Source organism: Schistocerca nitens, chromosome 4, assembly GCF_023898315.1.
Source record: "Schistocerca nitens isolate TAMUIC-IGC-003100 chromosome 4, iqSchNite1.1, whole genome shotgun sequence".
Lineage (NCBI taxonomy): Eukaryota > Metazoa > Arthropoda > Insecta > Orthoptera > Acrididae > Schistocerca > Schistocerca nitens.
In genome coordinates this window covers 828,509,390-828,536,277 of record NC_064617.1, presented here as the reverse complement: position 1 = coordinate 828,536,277, position 26,888 = coordinate 828,509,390, and the positions used below count along the sequence as shown (strand labels likewise).

The window sequence follows — 26,888 nt, the reverse complement described above, 5'->3', positions numbered from 1 at the left end:
GGAAGGATTCACCAAGAGAAATTCACTGTCAAAAATTTTAGCTGCTAAAGCACACTGCAAGTATTTAAAAAATGTTAAATTTACCCATTTTTGCCACATGAAGAGCTACTTATAACGAAAGTTTATACAGTCCTTCCTGCCTGGTGCAGGAATGGTGAATAAGCAGATGCAGCCATGACAAGAGGACACAGTGCTGTGAAGCCCAAAATGCACACATGCAAATTTTCAGCATAAACCATACCAAAAATGCTTCAAATCATTAAATTTTTGAATAACTTGTAGTTCACATTGACAGATAAACTGTTGCAGATGTAATTGTTACACAAATCACTAGTAGAGGAAAGAAAATGAAAGAAATGTATGTTGTTACATTACAGATGACTTTCATCAATCGGGACTTTAATCAATCGGGACTTTAATCAATCGGGACTTTAATTTGCTGAGATGAGATATTTTATAACAACTCCTGTAGCACAGTTCTTATGACGATTTGTAAATAGTGTGTTTTTACTAACTCAACAAGTTCCTTGTTTATTCCCTGTAGTTGTCTCAAAAATGCGAAGTTTCCCATGCATTTTGCTTTATTGAGGTAAAGCATCATCAGTGGTCTGTAATTAAAGATATTAATAATTTAATTTGTTTTTAAGAATGAAAAACAGTTTATTAACAATATGCTGCTTTTTACTTACAGTGATTTCCACTTGGTTTCTTGCCTACATTGAGGAATGCCACATGCTAGCACATCTTTGGTGTTTTTCTTTGTTAGAAACTGATACTTGTAGCCTAATTTTTAGTTGCTCAGCACAGCTATGCATTTCTTACATTTTACACAGCACAATTTTTTGCACACCACTGTTTTCTGTTTCTTTTTATACTTCTATGTAGGTATTGTGGTTTGTGTTCTGTAGTGTTGCCAACATAAACATTGCCACTAGTTTGTCTTTGACCTATACTCTTCTTTTGTATATTAGTTAATTGTATGTGTGTAATTCTATTTAATTATGTTGCTGTGTATTTATATGCTGTGTAAGAGTAGTGAGGGAGTATTCCTTCTCTACTCTTAAACAGTATATAAATACACAGCTACATAATTATATAGAATTAAAAACAAACAATTAACTAAAATTAAAAAAAGACATATAGGTCAACAGCAAACTAATGGCAATGTTATGTTAGCAACACTTCAAAACACAAACCACAGTGCATATTTAGAGGTATAAAAATAAACAGAAAACAGTGGTGCACGAAAAAAAGTGCAGTGTGAAATGTAAGAAACGCATAGTTCTGCAAAGTAACTAAAAAAATTAGACTACAAGTATCAGTCTCTAATGAAGAAAAACACCAAAGCTGTGTTATCAGACTGCATTTCCCAATGTAGGTGACAAACCAAGCCGAAATCACCTTAAGTAAAAGGCAACATATTGTTAACAAACTGCTTTTCGACCTCAAACACAAATCAAATTATAAATATGTTTAAATATTGGAAAATCCAGGATGGTCTGTAACAATATGACGAAAAGGATACTTGCTACTCACCATACAGTGGATATGCTGAGTAGCAGAGAGGCACAACAAAAAGACTGTTGGAAAGTCAACTGGATCCAGCTGCCAGAGACTGCAGTCATGAGTGTGTGAGATGTGTTTGCGTGTGTGTGTGTATGTTGTCTGTTTTTGATAAAGGGCTTGTTTTCCAAAAGCTAACTTTGTTTTGTTGTGCCTTTCTGCGACTCAGCATCTCCGCTTTATGGTGAGTCGCAACTATCCTTTTCATTATATTGTAAATACGTTTACTTATAGACCACTGATGAGGCTTTACCTCAACAAAGGAAAACCCCGTCTGGTGAAAAAAAATGCTATTTCTTGTAGTTGCAATGACAGAATGAAAATACTCTCAGTATTTGTAAAGCAACTGCGGACAATATGGCCACACAAATTAAGAATTTAATTACTAGTTTTATTTAGACAAAGTTGAGATGGGGAAAGAAATGGTCGTGACCACTGTTCTGCATAGTGTGCTGTGTACCGCTTAGCCATAAGCATTTTCTTCTTTCTTTTGTTTTAACAAAAAACAGCCTATCTTTTTGTCAATGAAAGCTATTACTGTAAGGTTTTCTTCCAGCTAGGAAGGTACTGTCTTTTTGTTCTGGGCTTTAATTAGCGCAGCAATCAACTTTTGAACCAAAATTCCTGGAATCATTAGATTTATTTTCCGTTTCTTCTAATTCCACAATTTCTAAGAAATGTCAACATCATCTGAATGAAAGTCGAAGAAGTTAACTACTAAATAATACATATGTACATCTTCAGGAGAAGTAGATGATTTAAACTGTATGCCTTGTTCTTCATATTTCATCTTTGTAAGATTAAAACCACTAACTCGATTCCACATTATTGTGGAACGCTGGAAGCTGCACAAAGGCAGATGTTATTAGCAAGCGTATACGAAGAAAACACAAAGAAAATTAATTCTGTTTTATTTTCATTGTTAACACTTAGCAATACAGCAATGCAACTGCTAATTATTACATACATCAAATGAGTTTCAAATTTGAACAAATAGTAACTGTGTACAATTGTGTCAGAGAAACTATCAAAGAAATTAACATTGGGAAACCCAGCATGAAATGTAACAATATTACGAAAAGGAAAGTTGTTACTCACCATATAGCGGAGATGCTGAGTCGCAGATAGGCACAACAAAAAGACTGTCATAAATAAAGCTTTTGGTCAGTAAGGCAGTGCTGTTTTCCTTTATTACTATTTTCTAATGCATCTCTATACTCAATGTCCATCCTCCTTCCTCTTCTTTCTTGTGTTCCTCTTGTCACCTTACAAGTTGCACTGCACGCTCTACTTATGAGCTACACTGTATAACCGTCATGTCCGCGTACAACTACAAGACCACGATGATTGTTTGTGCAGCATTTTTCATGTCCCACACTACTCCCATTGATATCATTAATCCTATACCTTCAAATTGATCGCTCTCCCTGTGTCACTCTCCCGTATTTTCGCGTGTTATTTCCTGCACCTTTCCGGTGCCACATGATCCCACATGATCTTGTATCTCATCCTACAAACCCCTCTCACCCTCCACTCTTTCTACACATCTTTTCCACCCTTCTCGTGATTTTTCACACACATTTGGGTGTATTTTTGCGAATTTTTTTCGGGCGTAATTCTATGTTATTTACATAATTTTTTGCACTTTTTTCCACCACCACAGATCCTTCCTCCTTCCATCTGCGTCAATACAGAAAAGTTTCCTTATCCTTAGCCAGAACCCAATCTGACATACTGTTCCTGTATTATTGCTTGACTCATGGAATCCCCCCCCCCCCCCCCCCCCCCCCCCCCGGAATGGTCTTACCATCAAATTACCCATCTCCGGCTGCCACCCCTTCTTCTACAATGATCTCCACCTGTTCAGATTCCGCCAATAATTAGCTCTCACCAACACAGCCCTGCAAAACCATATCAACCAAGCCCAAACCTTCTTGCAGTACCTCCTCTCCATCTGCAAAATTTGTCTTCTATGCAATCACAACTTCCTGGAACCCATAACATACACAAACTCTTGCCCTCCAGGAACTAGAGATACATGTACAATGCCACCCCAAAAAGCTCTCCACCATTCTTACTTCCTACTCCTGCCCTGGAGTACCGATGTCCACCACCTCCAAACCTCCCCCACATAACCTCATAACTGACAAACCATGTGTCACAGTTGTACTACACTTACCCCACCCTCCAAAACTCCCTCTCTCCACCATGCAGAATCCAGAAACTAAACAGACCCGTAACACAGTCCTGAACCTTTCCTCCAGAATCCTTAGCCCCACTGAAATATCAGTCCTTTCCAAAGGCCTCACCTTTTGTCCCACTCCCAAATTTAATCATGCAGGACTTGTTGAAGTCCTTCTCCCAGTCACTACAATGGAAACACTTGTTCGCCACCAACCCTACCAATTAGACTCAACCAAGACCATTGTTGAACCCTGCCTGACTCAGTTCACTCCTCCATCCAAATGTGATCCACCTCCACAGCCCCCAAACCACCCTGTCAACTTACCAGATTTTCTTAACCTCGAACCTTGCCTCACCATCATCCCCCAAATCTCTCAACATGCAAACTAACCTTACATCTGCAAAAAGAACCGCATTCTAAAAATTGACCCCGACCTTATAATCCTGCCTGCAGACAAAGGCTCCACCACCGTTGTTTTGAACTGCAAGCATTACCTGGTGGAAGGACTGTGCCAGCTGTCAGATACTTCCACCTACAAACCTTGCCACAGTGACCCCATCCCAGAAAGTCAATCACTCCTCAAATCCTTAGGCCCATTCAAGAACCTCACCCCTACCACTCCCCACACTCCTACCTTCTACATGCTTCCTAAAGTCCATAAACTCAACCACCAGGATGCCCCCTTGTGGTTGGTTACTGTGCCCCCACTCAGAGAATCTCTGCTCTCGTAGACCAACGCCTTCAACATTATCCGGAACCTACCCTCCTACATAAAGGATACCAACCATTTTCACCAATGACTCTCCACAGTTCCTGTCTCTTTACGACACGGTGCCCTGCTCATCACTGTGGACACCACCTCCCTTTACACTAACATTTCTAATGCCCATGGCCTTAACGCTATTGGACACTACCTTCCCCTATGCCCAATGTATTCCAAACCAACAACCTCCTCCTTAGTCGACATGACCAACTATATCCTAACCCACAATTACTTATCCTTTGAAGGCATTACCTACAAACAAATCCGGATCACAGCTATCGGCACCCGTATGGCACCATCCTATGCCAACATATTCGTGGACCATCTAGAGGAATCCTTCCTTAACACCCAGAATCCTAAATCCCTCACCTGGTTTAGATTCATTAGTGATATCTTTGCAATCTGGATTGAGGGTGAGGACACTCCATCCACGTTCCTCCAGAACCTCAACAACTTCACCCCTATTTGCTTCACCTGGTCCTACTCAACCCAACAAACCACCTTCCTAGATGTTGACCTCCATCACAAGGATGGCTACATCAGTATCTCCATCCATATCAAACCTACTAACCACCAGCAATTCCTCCACTTCGACAGCTGCCACCCGTTCCATACCAAGAAATCCCTTTCATACAACCTAGCCAAACATGGTCGTCGCATCTGCAATGACGAGAGGTCCCTCTTGAAATATACAGAGGGTCTCACTGAAGCCTTCACAGACTGTAATTATCCTCCCAACCTTGTACAAAAACAAATCTCCCATCCCTGATCTTTACAGTTTCCCACCACCTCCCAAAGTCCCACCGTCTGGCCACAGAGGAGCTTTCCCTTGTAACTCAGTACCACGCAGGACTAGAGCAACTGAATTACATTCATTACCAGGGTTTCAACTACCTCTCATCATGCCCTGAAATTAGAAATGTCCTGCCCAATGTACTTCCCACCCCTCCCATAGTGGTATTCTGACGTGCACCAAACCCACACAGTATAATCGTCCATCCCTACGCAACCCCTGTTCCCAACCCCTTACCTCATGACTAGATGCAAAACCTGTTCCATACATCACCACACCACCACCACATATTCCAGTCCAGTAACAACATCAACTATCCCATCAAAGGCAGGGCTACCTGTGAAACCAATCGTGCGATTTACAAGCTGAGCTGCAACCAATATGCTGCATTCTATGTGGGTATGACAACCAACAACCTGTCTGTCTGCATGAATGGCCACCGACAAACTGTGGCCAAGCAAAAAGTGGAGCACCCTGTTGCTGAGCACACTGCCAAACATGATATCCGTCATGTCAACGATTGCTTCACAGCCTGTGCCATATGGTTCCTTCCTACCAACATCAGCTTTTCTGAATTGCGCAGGTGGGAACTTTCCCTGCAATACATCCTACGTTCCCGTAATCTTCCTGGCCTCAACCTTTGTTAGCCACTGTCCTCACCCATCCAGCCCCTTCCCTGTTCCGATTCCAGTGCTACACAGCCATCATTCCACTACTTACTTCTTTCCTTTTCCACTACCCCCCCCCCCTCCCCCGCAACACTCTCTCTAACCTGCAGCACTTCACTGTCCACCACCCCTACCCTACTATCCCTCCCCCACCCAGTAGTCACTCCCATCATGCACTGGTGCTGCTGCTCGCAGTGTGGTTTCAGCTGGCTGAGACCGCAGTCGTGCCGTGTGTGTGTGTGTGTGTGGGGGGGGGGATGTCTATTTTTGATGAAGGCCTTACTGGCTGAAAGCTTTATTTGTGACAGTCTTTTTGTTGTGCCTATGTGCGACTAAGCATCTTCGCTATATAATGAGTAGTACTTACCTTTTCATAATATTGTATCAATGGAATCTGAAATTCACTTTACAAATTATGATTGCAGTGTGCTGTTTACCTATTCACTGATACACCATCAACTGAGGCTAAACAACTGCAGTGTTTCGTGTATGCTGTCTGCTATAGCTATGATAGATGTGTAGATTTCTCCAGCCACCTGGTAAACCATGAATTTTGCAGTTTTCTACCTTTTTTCCAAAAAAATACTTGCAGTGTGTCATAGCAGCTTAAATTATGACATAATGTTCCTTTTGGTGTATTCTTCGTGTACAAAAACATTTCAGGAAATGTTTCAACATGGCAGAATGGAGTGCACACACCACTTAAGGAATGAGGCAAATGGTCAGCACACTGCCATATTGTCTGCTGTAAAGCTGTACTACAAATTTTAGAACTGACTCTTTCCACATCATAGCAAGAGGTCACAATTTTGATCCATGGCGAATGCAAATAACTATTGATTTATCTCACTAAATATTAAAGAGTTCTCCACTGCAATACATACTAATTTATGACTGGCATCCATTCAGAATTTAAAATATCACAACTACAGGGTCTGCCAGTGAAGGAGGAAGTTTATATGTGGAAATGAGGCATAGTAGGGAGGACTTGGATATAGAAGTTACTGCCCCACATTATACCCATGGTCTACCATTTAGCTGCAATGATTCACTGGTTGGGTGAACAGTGTGGCTTCACTGTGAAAGTATTTTATCAAAATGATAAGTCTGATGAAAACACATGCCTTTCAACATCACTGTTTCACAGTAGTAGGAACTATTCAGATCCCCAAAAACATAGCAACTCTGTAACAGGCAATGATTAGAAGTCTATGCTGATCAGCCAGACAATGTGCCCTATACATTGGAGTAGCTGACACACCAGTAAAAAGGATTCTCCATGATGATCTTCATTTTTATCCTTATAAACTTCAGACTGTGCAATTTCTTAATTCAAGTGCCTATCAGCCATAAATCCGATTCTATGAGAATATGATCACAATTCTTGAAGAAAACAAACTGTGATTTTTATTATAAGGTGTCTCAAAACCCAAGAGAGTTTCAAACTGGTGCTCCAACAACAATCAGAGCCCTCTAACAATGTATTTTCAATGAGACTGTGTTACTACCTGTCAATATGATGGTTATGCTAAACTTCCAAGTTTTCTTTGTATTGTAACCTCATGGCTATTCTTGTACTTTGAATTACAAGAAAAAATTAATCCTCTAATGATAATTTTTTTAAAATCTTTTCATTTTATTGGTGAATATTGTATTTACTTCTCAACTGAATCAACTTTCTGTTCCAATTTACTCTAAGTGCATTTATAAGTGAGGGCTATTCTCTGACATACTTCAAATACTCCAGCAGTTATTAGTATTAGGTTAACATTTTTTTTCTTGGATTTATAATTAAATGTTTTCACTTTAAAACAAATATCAGTGTCTGGTTCATGGCTAGCTAGGGAATATTCTTGTGCACCAAACACACACACACACACACACACACACACACACACACACACACACACACAGCTACCCAACGCACTTTCCTTGAATGAAGTGCATGTTCGGCTTGTTTCTGACCTGCATTGTTGTTGTTGTGGTTTTCAGTCCTGAGACTGGTTTGATGCAGCTCTCCATGCTACTCTATCCTGTGCAAGCTTCTTCATCTTCCAGTACCTACTGCAACCTACATCCTTCTGAATCTGCTTAGTGTATTCATCTCTTGGTCTTCCTCTATGATTTTTACCCTCCACACTGCCCTCCAGTACTAAATTGGTGATCCTTTGATGCCTCAGAACATGTCCTACCAACTGATCCCTTAGTCAAGTTGTGCTACAAGCTCCTCTTCTCCCCAATTCTGTTCAATACCTCCTCATTAGTTGTGTGGTCTACCCATCTAATCTTCAGCATTTTTCTGTAGCACCACATTTCAAGAGCTTCTATTCTCTTCTTGTCTAAACTATTTATCATTCATGTTTCACTTCCATACATGGCCACACTCCACACAAATACTTTCAGAAACGACTTCCTGACATTTAAATCTATACTCAATGTTAACAAATTTCTCTTCTTCAGAAACGCTTTCCTTGCCACTGCCAGTCTACATTTTATATTCCCTCTAATTCGACCACCATCAGTTATTTTGCTCCCCAAATAGCAAAACTCATTTACTATTTTAAGTGTCTCATTTCCTAATCTAATTCCCTCAGCATCACCCGATTTAATTCGACTACATTCCATTATCCTCGTTTTGCTTTTGTTGATGTTCATCTTATATTCTCCTTTCAAGACACTGTCCATTCCGTTCAACTGCTCTACCAAGTTCTTTGCTGTCTCTGACAGAATTACAATGTCATCGGCGAACCTCAAAGTTGTTATTTCTTCTCCATGGCTTTTAATTCCTACTCCGAATTTTTCTTTTGTTTCCTTTACTGCTTGCTCAATATACAGATCGAATAACATCGGGGATAGGCTGCAACCCTGTCTCACTCTCTTCCCAACCACTGCTTCCCTTTCACGCCCATCGACTCTTATAACTGCCATCTAGTTCTGTAAAATTGTAAATAGCCTTTCGCTCCCTGTATTTTACCCTTGCCACCTTCAGAATTTGAAAGACAGTATTCCAGTCAACATTGTCAAAAGCTTTCTCTAAGTCTACAAAGTCGTAGAGTCAGTATTCCCTCATGTGTTCCAACATTTCTACAGAATCCAAACTGATCTTCCCTGAGGTCAGCTTCTACCAGTTTTCCCATTCGTCTGTAAAGAATTCATGTTAGTATTTTGCAGCCATGACTTATTAAACTGATAGTTCATTAATTTTCACAACTGTCAACACCTGCTTTCTTTGGGATTGGAATTATTATATTCTTCTTGAAGTCTGAGGGTATTTCGCCTGTCTCATACATCTTGCTCATGAGATGGTAGAGATTTGTCAGAGCTGGCTCTCCCAAGGCTATCAGTATCTTTGTTTACATACTCTTTTATTTCCATAATACTGTCCTCAAGTACGTCGCCCTTGTATAGACAATCTATGTACTCCTTCCATCTTTCTGCTTTCCTTTCTTTGCTTAGAACTGGCTGCCCATCTGAGCTCTTGATATTCATACAAGTGGTTCTCTTTTCTCCAAAGGTCTCTTTAATTTTCCTGTAGGCAGTATCTATCTTACCCATAGTGATATATGTCTCTGCATCCTTACATTTGTCCTCTAGCCATCCCTGCTTAGCCATTTTGCACTTCCTGTCAACATCATTTTTGAGACATTTGTATTCCTTTTTGCCTGCTTCATTTGCTCCATTTTTATATTTTCTGCTTCCATCAATTAAATTCAATATTTCTTCTGTTACCCAAGGATTTCTACTAGCCCTCGTCTTTTTACCTACTTGATCCTCTGCTGCCCTCACTATTTCATCTCTCAAAGCTACCCATTCTTCTTCTACTGTATTTCTTTCCCCCATTCTTGACAATCATTCCCTAATCTCTCCCTGCTCTGACCTGCATATGTTAATGGTTTGTAATTTTTTGATGCTAGGTCTCATGATAAAAAATACCTTACACATAAATGGGTGAATTATCCAGAAAAGGTTGCTTTAGAAATCAAACTATGAAATTTTGAGAAGAAATATTGCATGCCATATACCACATTGGTCACTGACTGATCTTTAAAAAAAAATTCATACAGAACTTGCAATGTGTAGTGACAATAAAATTAAAAAAAAAAGGTTTTGTTGGATTTCTTTTAAATAAATATGAGATGCACCTTACAGCAGACCCCCCCTCCTTTTTGTTTTGTTTTTTTTGTTTTGTTTTGGGCAGTGTATTACTTAAATGATGATACTGCTCTTTTATGAAAGCTCGTATAATGACACTTATTATTATATATAATGTTTATAAAATGTTTGTAATTTTCTTTATCTTCAGATTTGGACTATTTTAATTACTGTACAAATTCCTGACAAGTGAATTGTATAATTTATCTAACATAAATGCAAACAGTAACATCTGTTACCGCACTGCCACCTAGTGGACACAAGATGTAGCTTGCCTGTCATAGCACCTGACATTGTACAGTGGTAGTGTGTGGTCGGACATAATCGGTGAAAGCTGCATGGCAACATGACTGTAAATAATATTTTTATTAATGGCATGCTGGTATGCATCTCCAAACTACTTAAATTTTCAACACTGTCAAAATATATGGCATAATTTTGAAAAAGATGAGGTATGTTACTTATATGTAAAATATTGTACGTACGTATTTCATTACTATTGGTACAGAAAAAAATGTTTACAAATGCAATGTGTGTCTTGCCACATTGTGGATCTGGAGATGGGCAGCAAAAAAGTGTTGAAACCTGTCATCAGTTCAAAATAAATATTTAAATGTGATCTTGGATCTGGAGTATTTCTTCAAATATTAATCGTTATCTACATCAGTTGTCTGTGGTAAGGGCAATGTATTTTTATATATGACCGGCAATGAAATTTATAGTCTCTGTTGTCACAAATGTTTGGCTGTTTCTTATGAATATGTCGTGATTTCTGTGGTTGTGGTTATCGTGGGACCTGAGAACAGAGCTGTTTAGATTTGTATGACTTAAAGCCCATTAGTGCCTGCAGGGACCAACTATCATTTCTCACAGCAGAAGTTCCAAAATACAGATCAAATATTTATTACCTGTCCTTGTTCTGCCAGCTTCTGAATCTCACTTTTGTCAAGTTTTCTGACTTTACCAGTATTTTCTGCATTTCCTTCAGGACCAGCCCGTTTTTTTGGTGGTGGTTTTTCTGATGTGTAGCTGGCCAAGTTTGTAGCTTTAGCAAAATCTATTGAAAGTGATCCTAGTCTCTCTCTCATAGCATCCATGTCCGGCACTGGAAAAAAAAAAGAAAGAAACAAAAGTGTAAATAGTATTCTGGATGGTATGTGTATACAGCAATACCATCAACTGAGGTGAGATTGATTCTTTTTCAGGATTCTGCATTTCAGATAAGTTAAGAAACACTCAATTAAGAGTTTCTAAAGAATGAAGAAATGATATGATAGTTTTATGACCAAGTTTATCCAGGGTAATGTAGCTATTCTATGCAGCGAATACTTTTTTTACAAAAAACTTTTCTGTTCAGGAATAGCTGAATGTATATTCAAAGAATATATTATGTACCAACATCCCAAAGTTTATATTACTGGGCAAAATATAGAAATCAAAAGCAAAGAATCACAAAAACATGCTTTTCTTTTTAAATAATAATGCTCTTCTGCATTAGATGCCACAATAAGATTTCATTAATAATACGAGTATTATTTCAAAGTTCAAGGTAATTCCTATCGACCAGCCACTAATTTTCTACTTATGCAAAATAATTAAGTTCTGTACACTAAAGAGTCCCTTTTTACTCTATAGCATTGGTGGTATTACTTTTCCAATTACATTCTCCTATTCATATTGTAAAGAATCTCTGTCAGGCCATTTCCATCTTCTCCTAAAATATTTCATTGAGTACAAAAGTGGGTCCTTTATTTCAGGAAGTTTCTGGGTAATCTCTCTACACTTTCCTTCACTATAACTAACAGACACTAAGACATCCTTTTCAAACTATTTCCTCTGTCGTAATTATAAACCCAATTAATCACAAGTGGCATTTTCAACTTCAGAATAACTGACAGCCTCACTTTGGTCATCAGATCCCAGTTCCATTTCAGGTTAGTTGAATCCTCATTATCATTCAAGATAACAGCATTCTTTGAGTGTCCTAACTGCATCTTTGGCTTTTTTCTCTCAGATTACCAAAAGTGATATTCTGCCCAGTAGTACAATTAGCATTCTTTCTTGCTATCCAGCTCCTTCAACATCTCTATGTCTTTCTTGTGGATGTTGTAGTATAATTTATAAAACTCTTCATAACTTTGAAATTTGCTCAGAAACTCTTATTCACAGTGGATACATACAGCATTTCCTGAAACCTGGAATGAAGTTTTGCTTTGCATTGGCATGACTGATTCAATTAATTTCTTTAAAACAGAAAGAAAAGTATCGTTAGGAACCCCAGGACCAAAGTCATCCCTTCCATAAGCACAGAAAGTTTAACAAACATGCTCAGGGACTTTCAGTGCCAATTGACAGCAGAAATGGAACATTGTTCTCACAAAACCTAACTGGGTAAATTTAAAGAACCAGTATTTTCCTCCTCTATGTAAGTCATAGAGATACAAGGAGAATGAAGCACAGTACATAATGGACTTGTGCCAAGGCAAAGAACTTCTCAACCCATGTGAGAACAGATTAGAACGGAAAACTGCTAACACAAGTACGGAGTTCCCTCCGCCATCCACTGTAAAGTGCCTTGGAGGGTGTATATTTAGATGTACGAAACCAGTTCCTTTACTCAGAGAATGAACACTTGGAGCAAAATCTATAGTTCTGTGCTGGAACCCAGGCAGAGAAAGAAGTTTTACACGTTTTTATTTGGTTTGAATTTCATTTTATCAATTCTTTTCTTTGTAGATACTTTTAATAACAAGTTTTAATTTACCTTTAATGGGTAGATTAAAAACCAATTTCATTAAATTATTATTATTATTATTATAGTTTTCAAACACCTGATTTCAAGGTTTACAGCACATAGATGCTGCACCACCCACTTGGAATTATGTGGATCAAAGTGTTACAGAGTGAAGCGAAGTAAACTGTTATTTTATAGCAAATAAAGGACCAATACATTATTTGCCATGTATTGTAAATTTTAAGGATTATTTGGGAAGAAAATCTGATTATAACTATTAAAAATATAGCAAACCAGTCATCACAAATAGAGTGATAAGGAATTAAAGCAAGAAGTTCAAAATTTCAGTTTCACAGTCAACATTTAAAAATAAAAAGTTACTATGTAACAAAGTAAGTTTAAAAGATATATATAATGAAGAACAAATTACTTGTCGAGTCTTCAAACTCAGGAGTTGGGTAATCTAATGCCGCAGCTTCCAGATACTGCCGCATCTTCTGGATCTTGGGATTGGTAAAAACACGTGGATTGTAAGTCATTTTAAGTTTTGAAATAACTTTCTCTGCCACACTGACCATTTCAGGTGATGCTTCTTCCACGTTCTGCAAAGAACAGTCTCTGATTTCACCTGAGAGAGAAAACATTGTTTTATTTTACTATATAATAGAAATACGCACACACTAATATAAGGAGCTGAACATTTTAGTATAACTGCCACACACCTTAATACACTACAAAATTTAATTACAAAATAATACAGTCACATATAATTCCTCTATAATTGAAATTTTTATGGCCATAACTCAATAAGTGTGAATAGAGACCAAGAGTTCGGGAGGTGCCATTGCTCGGTAATGTTTGTAATAATTGTGGGCGAATGCAAGCCGAATTGGTGACACTTCACTCTCAGCTCCAGGCTGTGATGGCTTCAGTTACACAGCTTGAGGCTGCAGTGAATGGGCACCACTGTTTTGGACCAGCTGTGGAGATCCAACGGACATCTAGCATGTCTGAGTCCTCCAATCGGTCCTCGCCTGTGGCCATCCCAGTTACTGCTTCCATTGAGGTTGACCCCTCACCTGTGGTCGAGTGGGAGGTCGCCCTGGGGCATAGCAGGTGGTGAAAGACTTCCCAGGGGGGGGGGGGGAGGGCACGTAAGGTCTCCCCAGTTAGTCTGACAGACAGGTTCCAGGTGCTGTCTATGGCTGACACTGTTGCTAAGCCAGATGCTGCTGCCTGTCCTGTTTCAGAGGAAACCTCTCAGCCTGCGAGATTTGGACAATCACGGAAATTATTGAAGAAAAGGTGAGAACGAGAAGCCAATGTTCTAAAAACGCTTGGCAGAGTAGATAAATTTTTCACAAAAAAGTGTTGCTGGTTCAACTTCGAGTTCAAGAAGTACGGATGATGTTTGTGGCACTGCAGCTGTTGTAAAAGAAGTAAATACAAATGAAACAAAAGTTAAAAATGAAGAGAAGCAAATTGTTCCTGATTTCGAGTTTCTCAAAAAACTAAGTGTCAAGTCAGACATTACAAAAAGAAATAACCTTGTTAGTGATGATCCTGCAGAATGGTGTGTCAATGAATCAACAATTGACATTCTCTAACAACGTGGCATTAATCAAAATTTTAACGGTGGTTTTTCTAATTCAAGAAGATCAATAGCCAATAAAACCAGATATTTGAACAAAAATGTATTTTACTGTTTTACTGTGAACTTTTAAATGGTGACTCAACTTTGAGCAGGTTTCTAGTATACTCCTGTAGCACCGGTGCTGTTTTTTGTGCACCATGTACGTTGTTCATAGGTAAGGCCCCAATTGCTACTAATGGTATTGCAGATTGGAAAAATATTTCCAATATTTTATCTCATCATGAGAATTCACTTGAACACAAAAATTCTGAGTTATCACTCATTTCGAGTCATATATTGAGACAGAAAAAAATGTACTGGTGCAGTGTATTGAAAAGGGTGTTTGCAGTAGCAAAGAAGCTAAAAAGTTGAGGACTTTCCCTATGTGGATACATTGAAAGATTCCATTCATTACATAATGGTCAATTCATGATGTCTCTTGAACTTATAGCCAAGTTTGATCCTTTCCTCGCAGAGCACATTGAACGATATGGGAATCCAGGGCAGGGACATACAAGTTATCTTTCTTCCACAATCTTAACAAATAAAAAGAATTATCATAAGTGAAATAAAACAGGCCAAATATTTCTCTATAATAGTAGATTCTATTGTGGACATTTCACATATTGATCAATTACCTTTCATATTAAGATACGTGAACAAGAATGGTGAACCTGTTGAACGTTTCCTTCTGTTTTTACCAAACCCGGGACACAAGTCTGAAAACTTAGCTGAGGCCATACTAAAAGTCTTGTATACAAATTCCATTGACATTACTGACTGTAGAGGCCAGTCATACGACAACGAAAGCAATATGTCAGGAACCTACACTGGTTTGCAGGCACCCATTAAAGAACGAAATCTGAAAGTGCATTATGTGCCTTGTGCAGCACATTCTTTGAATTTAGTTAGCACTAGTGCTGCAAGCTGTTATCGGGAAGCATGTTCATTTTTCAATGTAGTGCAAAAACTTTATAATTTTTTCTCTGCTTCTACACAGTGCTGGGATAAACTTATTTCTTTCATGAAACGAGGAAGCAAAACGGTAAAAAGTTTATCAAAAACATGTTGGTCAGCAAGAGAGGAAGCGTGTGTAAGTCTATATGAAAACTGGGAGGGCATTATCAATGCCTTCACATGTATTGCCGATAATACATTTGAAAAACCACTTGTGCGAAAAGAGGCTTCAGCTTTACTGTATCGACTCGCAGACTAGAAACAGTATTCATGATGACAGTTTGGAAGGACATACTCCAGAGATATAATAGTGTAAATCTGAAATTGCAAAGTGTAAATATTGATACTAAAATAGTGCATGAATTATACGAATCACTTGTAGGATTTATTGCATCTATTTGTGGCATGTTCAACTATTATGAAAATAAATCCATGGAGATTGTGACTGATATAGACTATGGATGCACCTATAAAAGATCACAGACATGCAAACTTCATTATGACAAAGAAGCAGACTCTGATGAAGGTTTTCTGACTGGAAGGAAAAAATTTAGAGTCAAAACATTTCTCCCAGTACTCGACAAGTTGTACAACGTATTAGTGAGGAGGAAGGAAAGCTATAGAATACGGTTGGACTCCTTCACAGTTTTCAGTAACCTTAAGAACAATTCACCTGACAATATTGCTGAAAGTACAGCAAAACTCCAAGTGTAATATGACAATGATTTAGAGCCTTCCTTCCCTATTGAATGTGTATATTTTGCCGAACTTTTGAAATCTTCTGAGATTAGTGATATACCAGTCGAAATGAATAAATTTTTACAAAAAGAGAGGCTACAGACCATGTTTCCAAATGTTGACATTGGTCTTAGAATATTTCTATGTATGGCACTTGCAAATTGCTCAGCAGAATGTTCGTTTTCAACTCTTAAAGATTGAAATCATACCTACGTTCTACATTGTGTGAGAAGAGGTTGAACGCCTTGTCCATTTTCACATCGAATCCGACCTCCTAACTGATAACTGTCTGAACTATGAATATATGATCAAAGAGTTTTCTGCCGTCAAAGCCAGATGCAAACTTTGCGACTGGAGATATTAGTTTTAAAAATTTAGGATTATACTGTGATTTTTATTATAACTTAGAGCACATTCACTGGATTTACAAACTATATTACCTGTTCATTTTACAACTGATGATGGCAGAATGCAGAACTAAACCTCCTTTACATGCAGACATGACCAAAGGTGCCCGACAATACTAAACAATACCCAAATGGCCAGGCCGCTCGTCGCTGTACAGTCAGGTCATACCGATACTGTAGTATATTACAACTGATGCATATTCTTGGCATTTTCTGAAATGTATAGTTATTGTGGAAATATACGTTATCAGAGAGTATGCTCAGATGAAAAAGTGTTAATAAATAACACAGTTCAGTTCTGTCGATAAATACGTAAAAGCTTTGCTAATACCATTAGAAAGAGCTGTGGTGACAGCAGTAGTTGCAGTACAAATCTGTTCAGCCCTTGCATAGGTTAAAGGTATTGTGAACACTTATTATGCAGCATCTAGCTACACAGACCCTAACGCTTTGCACATTAATTATTGGATTATAAAACAAATTTGGTTTTTCCACTGTAGTCTGTAAAATTATGTAATAGCAAATCCAGTTCTGTGTTTGGTCATCTGTAATTAGTTATTAGTTCATGCACAAAAATCTGTATTTTATTTTCATTTCTTACGCTTTCCTATAGATTCACGTATTAATACCGAACATGTTTTTTTATCTACTACACATTCAAGTTATTAGATTGTAAAACGATAGCTTAATTTTAATTTTGAATGCGTCTCTGTAAAAGTACATATTAATTTCTAATGTATGACATGTTCGACTCAATTTTTAGATCATATCACAACTTTTTTTATTTTCATTTTCAATGGTTTCCTGTAAAAGAACATATTAAAAGTGAATGTATAACAAAAATCTGTTGTCTCCTACATGCTCTGCTGAATTATTAGGCCATAAAAGAGAAGTTATTTTCCTTGTGTTCATTTCTGCTGTCTTTCGACAGAAGAGCAGTTTTAAGTTTGTTTTATCTGGTGCCATACACCAAGTACAGTTCAGGAACGATATTACATTTTGGTTGAGCGCGACTAGACCGCTGACACATCCTTCAGAACAATGAGTAGCAGAGTACGGAAATTGCTCACAGCACACCAACCCAGAAAGGCAATTGTGAAGTAATCAGGTAATGATTATTACTTTAAAAAAATGTTTTCTTTGGTTTTTTTTTGGGGGGGGGGGGGGGGGCAGGCATGTAATATGGTGTGCCTAGGGGCGCAACATTTTTAAATCCACCACTGATGGAACGGGTCCTCCCGGATGCCATGAAGAGCACAAGGTGCAGGTGGTGGCTCCCGTCAGTACCAATGATGTGTGTCACTTTGGATCAGAAGAGATTCTCTGGTTTCAAGCGGCTAACAGAAGTAGTAAAGGCTGCCAGTCTTGTTTGTGAGATGAAAGCAGAGCTGACCATTTGCAGCATAGTCGACAGGACCGATTGCTGACCTCTGGTACAGAGCCAAGTGGAGAGTCTGAATTAGAGGCTCAGACGGTTCTGCAACTGTGTAGGCTGCAGATTGCTCAACTTGCGCCAAAGGTTGTTGGCTTTTGGGTTCTGATGACTAGGTCAGGAGTCCACTATACACAGGAAGTGGCTACATGGGTAGCAGGGGCTTTGTGGTGTGGACTGGGCGGTTTTTTAGGTTAGAGGATCTTGGGAAAACACAAAAAGGAATTCAGTCACAAAGGCTGCAGGCAGAACACAGGAAGAAAGACGTAGATATAGGATCCACTGATATGATAGTTGTAAATTGTCATAGCTGTGTTGGGCAAGTACCAGAGCTCCAAGTGCTAATAGTAAGCACTGACACTCAAATCGTTATAGGCACTGAAAGCCGGCTAAAACCGGAGATAAGCTCAGCTGAAATTTTTACGAAGAATGTAATGGTGTTCTGAATGGATAGGCTAAACACGGTTGGCGGTGTCGTGTCTGTTGCTGTTGGAAGTGGTTCATCTTGTCGTGAAATTGAAGTAGATGGTTCCTGTGAGTTAGTATGGGCAGAGGTCATTGTTGGCAAACAGAATAAAATAATAATCGGATCCTTTTACCGACCTCCCAATTCAGATGATACAGTTGCTGAAAGGTTCAAAGAAAACTTGAGTTTGATTTCAAACATGTACTTGACTCATACGATTATAGGTAGTGGTGACTTTAATTTACCCTTGCTATGTTGGAGAAAATACATGTTTAATTCCATAGGTATGCATAAAACATCATCCGAAATTGTGCTAAATGCATTCTTTGAAAAATATTTCGAGCGATTAGTTCATGAGCCCACACAAATAGTAAATGGGTGTGAAAACACATTTGACCTCTTAGCAACAAATAACCCAGAGTTAACAGAGAGCATTGAAACAGACACAGGGATTAGTGAACACAGGGTTGTCATAGCGAGATTGAATATTCTAACCACGAAATCCTCCAAAAATAAACCAAAAATATACCTATTCAAAATATCAGATAAAAATTCACTTGATGCCTTCCTGGGAGTCAAGTCAATCTCCATTCCTCCATTAACAAAATAAGTGTGGACCAGATGTGGCTTGAATTCATAGAAATAGTACTGACAGCAATTGAGAGATTTATACCAAACAAATTAACAAATGATGGAGCTGATCCTCCTTGGGACATGAAACGGGTCAGAACACTGTTGCAGAAACAATGAAACAAACATGCCAAATTTAAACAGATGCAAAATCCCCAAGATTGGTGATCTTCTACAGAAGCTTGAAATTTTGCGCGGACTTCAATGCGAGATGATTATAATAGTTTCCACAATGAAACTTTGTCTCAAAACCTGGCAGGAAATCCAAAAAGATTTTGGTCGTATGCCAAGTATGCTAGCGGCAAGACTCAATCAATGCCTTCTCTGCGCGATAGCAATGGAGATATTATCGACGTCAGTGCTGCTAAAGCAGAGTTACTAAACACAGCTGTCCGACATGCCTTCACAAAATAAGACAAAGTAAATATTCCAAAATTCTAATCAAGAACAGCTGCCAACATGAGTAACATAGAAGTAGATATCCTCAGAGTAGTGAAGCAACTTAAATCACTTAATAAAAGCAAGTCTTCTGGTCCAGACTGTATAACAATTAGGTTCCTTTCAGAGTATGCTGATGCAATAGCTCCATACTTAACAATCATACACAACTGTTCGCTCAATGAACGATCCGTACCCAATGACTGGAAAGTTATCCAGGTCACACCAATATTCAAGAAAGGTAGTAGGAGTAATCCACTAAATTACAAGCAGAAGAAAACGGTCTATTGACACAGAGTCAACATGGATCTAGAAAACATCATTCTTGTGAAACACAACTAGCTCTTTACCCGCATGAAGTGTTACTGACACATGGGATTTCAGACTGATTCCATATTTCTGGATTTCTAGAAGGCTTTTGACACTGTATCACACAAGTGGCTTTTAGTGTAAATTCAACTAAATACCTGAGGACTAACTAAAGACTGTGTTTTATTGGCAGGACACTTAGGAAATGTTACAGATCTACTAAGGAGACTGCCTAGACTATGCTTGTCCGTCCTCTTTTAGAATACGGCTCCATGGTGTAGGATCCTTACTAGACAGGATTGACGGAGAACATCAAAAAAGTTTGCAGAAGGGCAGCACATTTTGTATTATTGCGAAATAGGGGAGAGCGTGTCATGAAATGATACAGGATTTGGGGTGAACATCATTAAAACAAAGACTTTTTCACTGATGCAGAATCTTCTTATGAAATTCCAATCACCAACTTTTTCATCTGAATGCAAATATATTTAGTTGACTCTGACCTACATAGCAAGAAATGATCACCATGATAAAATAAGGGAAATCAGAGCTCATACAGAAAGTTATAGGTGTTCATTCTTTCCGCACACTGTACGAGATTGGAATAATAGAGAATTATGAAGGAAATTTGATAAACCTGCTGCCGGCTCTTAAATGTGATTTGCAGAGTATCCATGTACATGTAGATGAATCTGAAGTAAAGGTAATGATGTTGATCAAAATCTGTGATACAGATTTCTGAGCCTTTTCTCACTAATTTGTTTTGACAATCCAAACAATTCTACATGAAAAAGTATTATGGTTTTTCTGTTTTCGTTGTCTTCTAATAATAGGTATGTGGTGTCAAAACCTACTGATGTACTTTCCTGGATGGATTCACTGTTGCTGTTATTAATCTACTGCTGTATCTACATGATACCTCTGCAATTCACAATTAAGTGCCTTGCAGAGGGTTCACTGAACAACCTTCAAGCTATTTGTCTGCTGTTCCACTCTCTAGCAGTGCATGGGAAAAACGAGCACTTAAATTTTTCTGTGCTAGCTCTGATTTCTTTTCTTTTATCATGGTAATCATTTCTCCCTATGTAGGTGAGCACCAACAGAATATTTTTGCAACCGGAGGAGAAACTTGGTGATTAAAATTTCATGAGAAGATCCTGCCACAGTGAAAAATAGCTTTCTTTTAATGATTACCACCCTAATTCCTGTATCATTCAGTGGCACTCTCTTCCTCGTTTTGCAAAGAAACAGTTTCTAGAAATCTCATATTACACAATTTCAAACAAATAAAGATGACATGCTAGTTCCAAAAACAGACCATGTCAAACACTAAATATAAAACTATTTCTAAAATTTCATTATCCCAACTGGATTACAAATCCAGTTGGGATAATGAGCTAAAGTGCAGTCAACACAAAAACAAACTAATCAAGAAGCTCAGTTATGCACATTTTGCACTTATATTTAATGTTATCGAGATTTAAGACCAGACCGATGACTTATTTTTCATGCTAGCACATTATGTTGTCTTACAGAATTATGTTCTGAGACAATGCAGCTAATTAACTACAGCATTTATTTAGTGACAGTGTACAGTAAGAATATGGTTTTAATTAAATAGCTACAAATTCTGCAGAGGCACCTCCAAATAACTTTGCTTACACCCACCTCACAGTACACTTACTCCTTAATGGTATTTGTTACTAATAATAAAGTAAGTAGACTTTATATTTTTGTGTATGGTACAAGAATGTGGTTCTGTATTCTAGTTTGAAGGTCTTAACAAGCTTCCATATAACATAAAGCCAAGAACTGAAAGAAGTACAGAAAATCATATTTTAAAATCAATTTTCTAGACGACAATACCATTTAATATGGGGCACAAGCTCAGAATGGGTAAAGACTCTCGAAAGGAAGCTGGTCATTTCCATCTCAAAAGTTCACAAATGGCATTTGACCAACTCAATTGGATTTTCAACCCATAGAAAATCTACATAATCTGGCTGGATGGGTATTTGAACTTCTCTCATCCCAAATGTGAATCAAGCAGTTATCCACTGTACCACCTTGTCGAGTGCAAGAAATTGAGAATTTCTAAAAATAGTGCCATTCCTCGTCACCAAAACCAAAGAAGTCTCGAACAGAACCATCAGCAGGGAAGGTTATGCTGACTCTCTTTTGGGATGAAAAGGGCATCATTTTGGAGCATTACATGCCTAGAGGGACCACTGTCACCAGTGCATCATACACAGATCTCCTAAAAAATCATCTGCGGCCTGCAATCAAATCAAAGTGACGTGGATTGCTGTCAGCACGTGTCCTTTTGCAACAAGACAATGCAAGGTCCCACACTGCCCTTACAACAGTTGCAACAATCACAGACTTGAATTTTGAGTGTCTTCCTCATCCACCATACTCACCAGACCTTGCCCCAAGTGATTTCCATATGTTTGGTCCACTCAAAGATGCAATGGGAGGAAAGAAGTTCCGTTCTGATGAAGAGGAACGACACGCGGTTCATGAGTGGTTTGCGCGAACTACCAAAAGAATTTTTTTCTAAGGAATTTATGCACTTCGTCAGTGCTGGAGGACTTGCATTGAGTGTGGGGGAGATTATGTTGAAAAGTGATAGAGCTTTGTACCACTTCTGCACAATAAATAATATTTAAAAAATATTTAAGGTTTTAATTTGACTCACCCTCATACTTCACACAAGAATGTCCTCAGCATGAGTAAAAGGGTAGGGGAAGTCGCTTAACATGAAGAATATTCATTGATTTCCTATGAATAAAATTGGATGAGTTTCTCACAATGGAGAGCATTCTCAGAGTTCTGAAGCGAACTCTGTAGTGTACTTTGAGCTGGGAGAAGTTTGTTGAGGTAAGGTCTTACTTAGTGCATGAAAACAGTAGAATTTATGGTGCTTGAACAGCAAAAACTGATAGAGGCGTACAGAGTCTGAAAAAATACTGTTGACAGAAATTTTAGAAGTTTATATACATTTGACAATGAAAACATTATTTGGCTGGCAATCACTTTCTTTCCAAAAATCATGAAAGAAGAAGGGTCACCCTTTCAAATGAATTGAAAATGAAAACTTCCTTGTGCTATTTAGCTGATGCAGGTTTTCAGAAAGGTGTAGGAGAAGACTTACATATACATCAGATGACTGTCACTTATATTTTTGGATATGGTTCAAGCACCTTTGTGGATCCGATTCACCAAAAATGTAGGTAAACTAGAAACAGCAAAAGTTAAGTAGCGATCATGGTCTGAGTTTCCCTGTGCAGTGAAGGCTCTTGACTGCACACACATACGAATCATGAAACTTTTTGTGCATGGGGATAGATATATTAACTGAAATGGCTTTCCATGGTATCAATGTGCATGCAACATTTGATTATAGAGAAATGCTTACTAGTATCAATGCTTCACCGTCTGAGTTTAAAATATGGAGAGACTCTGATGTATGGAGAGACTCTGATGTATGCCAGACACCAGAAGCGAATCAGTGTAAGGCTTTACTTTTAGGAGATGAGAGCTATACCATTGCACCATAGCCATGACATTATTCCAGAATCCACAAACACCTGAGGAGAGGGTCTGCAATAGACTGCACTCCAAAGACAGGATGATGATCAACGTTGCTTTCGACAGGTGAAAGCAGTTTCCCAATTCTGTAAAACAAAATAAAACTTGCTCATACAAAAACCCCCAAAGTGATCATAGTTTTTGTTTTTTGTACACTGTTGCAAAACAAATGGGGGTGATGATTTTGGTGCACCTAGAGAAGACAATACTATTACAGTGATGGAAGAGGAAGGATCAGCATACATACATATACGTGGTAGTAACAGAAGAGAAAAAACGCTAATGTTATACATCAACTGTAATGCATGGGGTATTTGTCAGTAAATTTTGTATAAGTAGGTCTAATTCCTTTTTTAAATCCCATAGTATTTTGATTTTTTTAATTCCATAGTATTTTGATTTTTCTTGGAACTTCCTGAAATTAGATTTGGAAATTTTACTTGTACCAAAAATTGTTCCAAGGGTATGGTGAAAGTACTTGCCAGATACTACAGTGAGTAACTGCACAAATTGTTCAACCTAAACATTCGAAACTGGAACATGTTACCCTTATTGTTTCACTGAACACAAATTGTAGTGAACCTGTGTGAATGAATAGTGTAAATGAACTTTAAATTTAAAAAATAATCCTTAATAATAATAATAATAATAATAAAACAGTTTTCTAGTGTTACATTAGAAAACATATTACTTTTCACTCTCCTCTCTCATCAATTTCTGCCGTTTTCTCTTCAATATAACTAACTGGTACAGCAAAACTAGTCTCTGTAATTCAGGATTTGACAAACTGATCACCTCCTCTGTTTCCATGTTTAATCACCTTCCCTTCTGTGTTCTTTCAGGACCCAAACTAGGTGAGGTTGGTGAAGCAGCTACTGTAACTTCTGGATCCACTACATCCAGAACATTTTCGATTAAAATTGGAGTGTAGCAGAACTGATTGTGTCTCAAAATATGTAGAGTCAGACTCTAATAATTCATTCTGATCTACAAATTCAAAGCTAGGTTCTGGGAAGAGAGACAGGCAGAGGCACAAGCCCCAACTACAGTACCTTCTTTCTCCAAGGAATTGTTTTCTAATTCACAATTTCAGAGCGTTTAAGTACATAATAAAAAATGGACAGAAGGGGACTTACCAAGTTTCATGTATAATAGAGAGTTGCAGTCATCCCCATCTAAAAAACAGCTCTTCCTATTTTTTAATGCGAACTTCATATTCCCCATTTTTTGACATTGATCTTACACTTAATTCATCACTTCATATTGTGCAGTATTTTAATATTTGTGATAGCTATTTTCTTTTCCAAAAGTTGCCATATAGCGACACTTAATTTCAACTTTCAGCCTTCTCCTTTCTCGCAATAGGAGTTTTCAATTTACTTATTATTGCTAAATAATCTTTTTATAATATTTACAAAAGCAAATTCAGCATCTTCCATTTCAGTTACATAAATTACACAACACGTACTTTTCTGCATACACACACACACTCTTTGGCACACAAATGTAAACAAACTGAGAACCTTCTTGCTGAGAACTTACTCAAGAAGGAGGGGAAGTAGCAAGAAAGTACTGCCTGTTTAGAGAAAATGCTTCGATTGTTTTATTCATACAAAATTGAGAACTTTCTCAGAGGATGTTCTTTTGCTTTGAGAATCTTCTCCAGAGAATGTACTCTTTTTTTATCCCTGCAACCAATACTATATTGGACAATGAATAATTAGAGGTATAGTATATAAAACAGCTGATGCTATAGACAAATTAAGAATATACCACATGAAGAATTAACTATGAGGAAGCTTTTTGCAATGTGGGCTTTTTTCTTTCTTTTTGTAAGGTGGGGGGGGGGGGGGGGTTGGTAGGAGGTAAGGATCAGTCAAATGTTTTGTAAAATTATTTGCCTAAAAGTATGAAATAAAACAGATCACAGAGACATTTGACATGCTTCAATTGCTCTACATAATTTTCAGCTTCATTCAAAGGCTCATCAAATGTTTCTCTAATCTGGTTTATTTCCTATCTTTACAAAAATCACGTCACAAAACATTTATCTTTTGTTCCATTTCATTTATCTTTTGTTCCATTTTTTTATTTTCATGTTTTGTTCAGGAAGAAAGGATAAACTTTTTGACACCTTACTTGTCATCCTATTGTCTGATGTTCTCGGAATGTCCTGAATTTAGCACCTGATTCAAAAGAAACCATGTTAAAAATCAAGTATCACACTAATGCAACTTCTTGTATGCAAAATGGCTATGCCTTGAATAGATGAACTTTCCTTATTTATTTCGCAAGAATCTTTTGTTCTTGAATTTAATATTTGATTCAAAGGAAGCAATTTTGGCACTTAAATAAAACATAAATTTAACTTTTTACGCATAAAATAGCTACGACTTAAAGAGATGAACATTTTTACATTTAATTTACATTGCTAGCAGCATCTGTTCATGAAATATTTCAATTTTCTGTCAAATTACTAATTATGATTTTCTTAAGTACGCTGACTACTTTCAAGCAATTTTTTGTGATCCCTCCCTCTCTGTACTAGACCTCACACTGGTCATTTTGATTTCCCAGTTTTCCATTTCCCACTCTGTGTTTGGCTATGAAAATTAGGAGAACAACCTATTGTGTGATTTACAGTGTTTTTTTCACTGTATTCAAACATCAAACCAAAAAGTAATTTTTCAACAATGTTTAAACTGTTTTGAAAATAATCAAATTTATTTTGTGTATCAATATGATAGTAGAATGGAACACAGATGCACCACTTCCTACAAGGTACAAAAACAGAGGCCATTCACAGGGAAAGGTGAAGTCTGTTTCATCTACTGGAATCATTATAGTTAGAGTTTTCTTAGAAAAGGAATTCTCACTACTATTTATCTTACAAATGGTAACACAATTACAGGTGAATACGGCACACACCTTCTGGACCAAATGGGTGAAAACATGTAAGAGAAGAAGCCTGGTGAGTCTTCTAAGGTCACTAATTTCCACATCTAAATATATCTATGACTGAAAACTTCCAAGTCCACTAAAAAGTCTAAGACTATTTTGGAAACCTCGTAAAATTTGGTTTCAGAAACTGAATCCACTCATAGGCTAAATGTTGGAAAAGTACACTGACCGATGGGAAAACTAGGTTAAAAAAAACAAATGCAGGTTTCATTATCATTGTAGATTATTTTCTGAGGTTATTACAACTTCTAAATTAACTTTACCTAGCTTTACTGTGATCAACATATATACAGATCTATTCTTTAGCAGTTCTTTGACTAACTTTCAAGGCACTAGCATTCTGAGGAATTCGTGAGTCACCTCCTGATATTACATTCATCAAAATTCCACAGTTCGTGCCAAACTAATCTTTACTCACAATTGTTGAATGTCGATCAGACTCAGAGAGCAAGGCATTGGCAGATCTCC

General features: G+C 37.8%; 1 protein-coding gene across 1 annotated transcript in view; it reads right to left on the bottom strand.

Annotated features, from left to right (window-relative positions):
* Positions 1 to 26,888, bottom strand: part of LOC126253253 (ATP-dependent DNA helicase 2 subunit 1) — a 130,026-nt gene that overhangs the window by 6,211 nt on the left and 96,927 nt on the right. Inside the window, exons 10-11 of the mRNA XM_049954457.1 lie at positions 13,289 to 13,486; positions 11,033 to 11,229 (exon numbers count right to left, since the gene is read on the bottom strand). Coding sequence (XP_049810414.1) covers positions 11,033 to 11,229; positions 13,289 to 13,486 — 395 coding nt within the window. The remainder of the gene's footprint in view (positions 1 to 11,032; positions 11,230 to 13,288; positions 13,487 to 26,888) is intronic.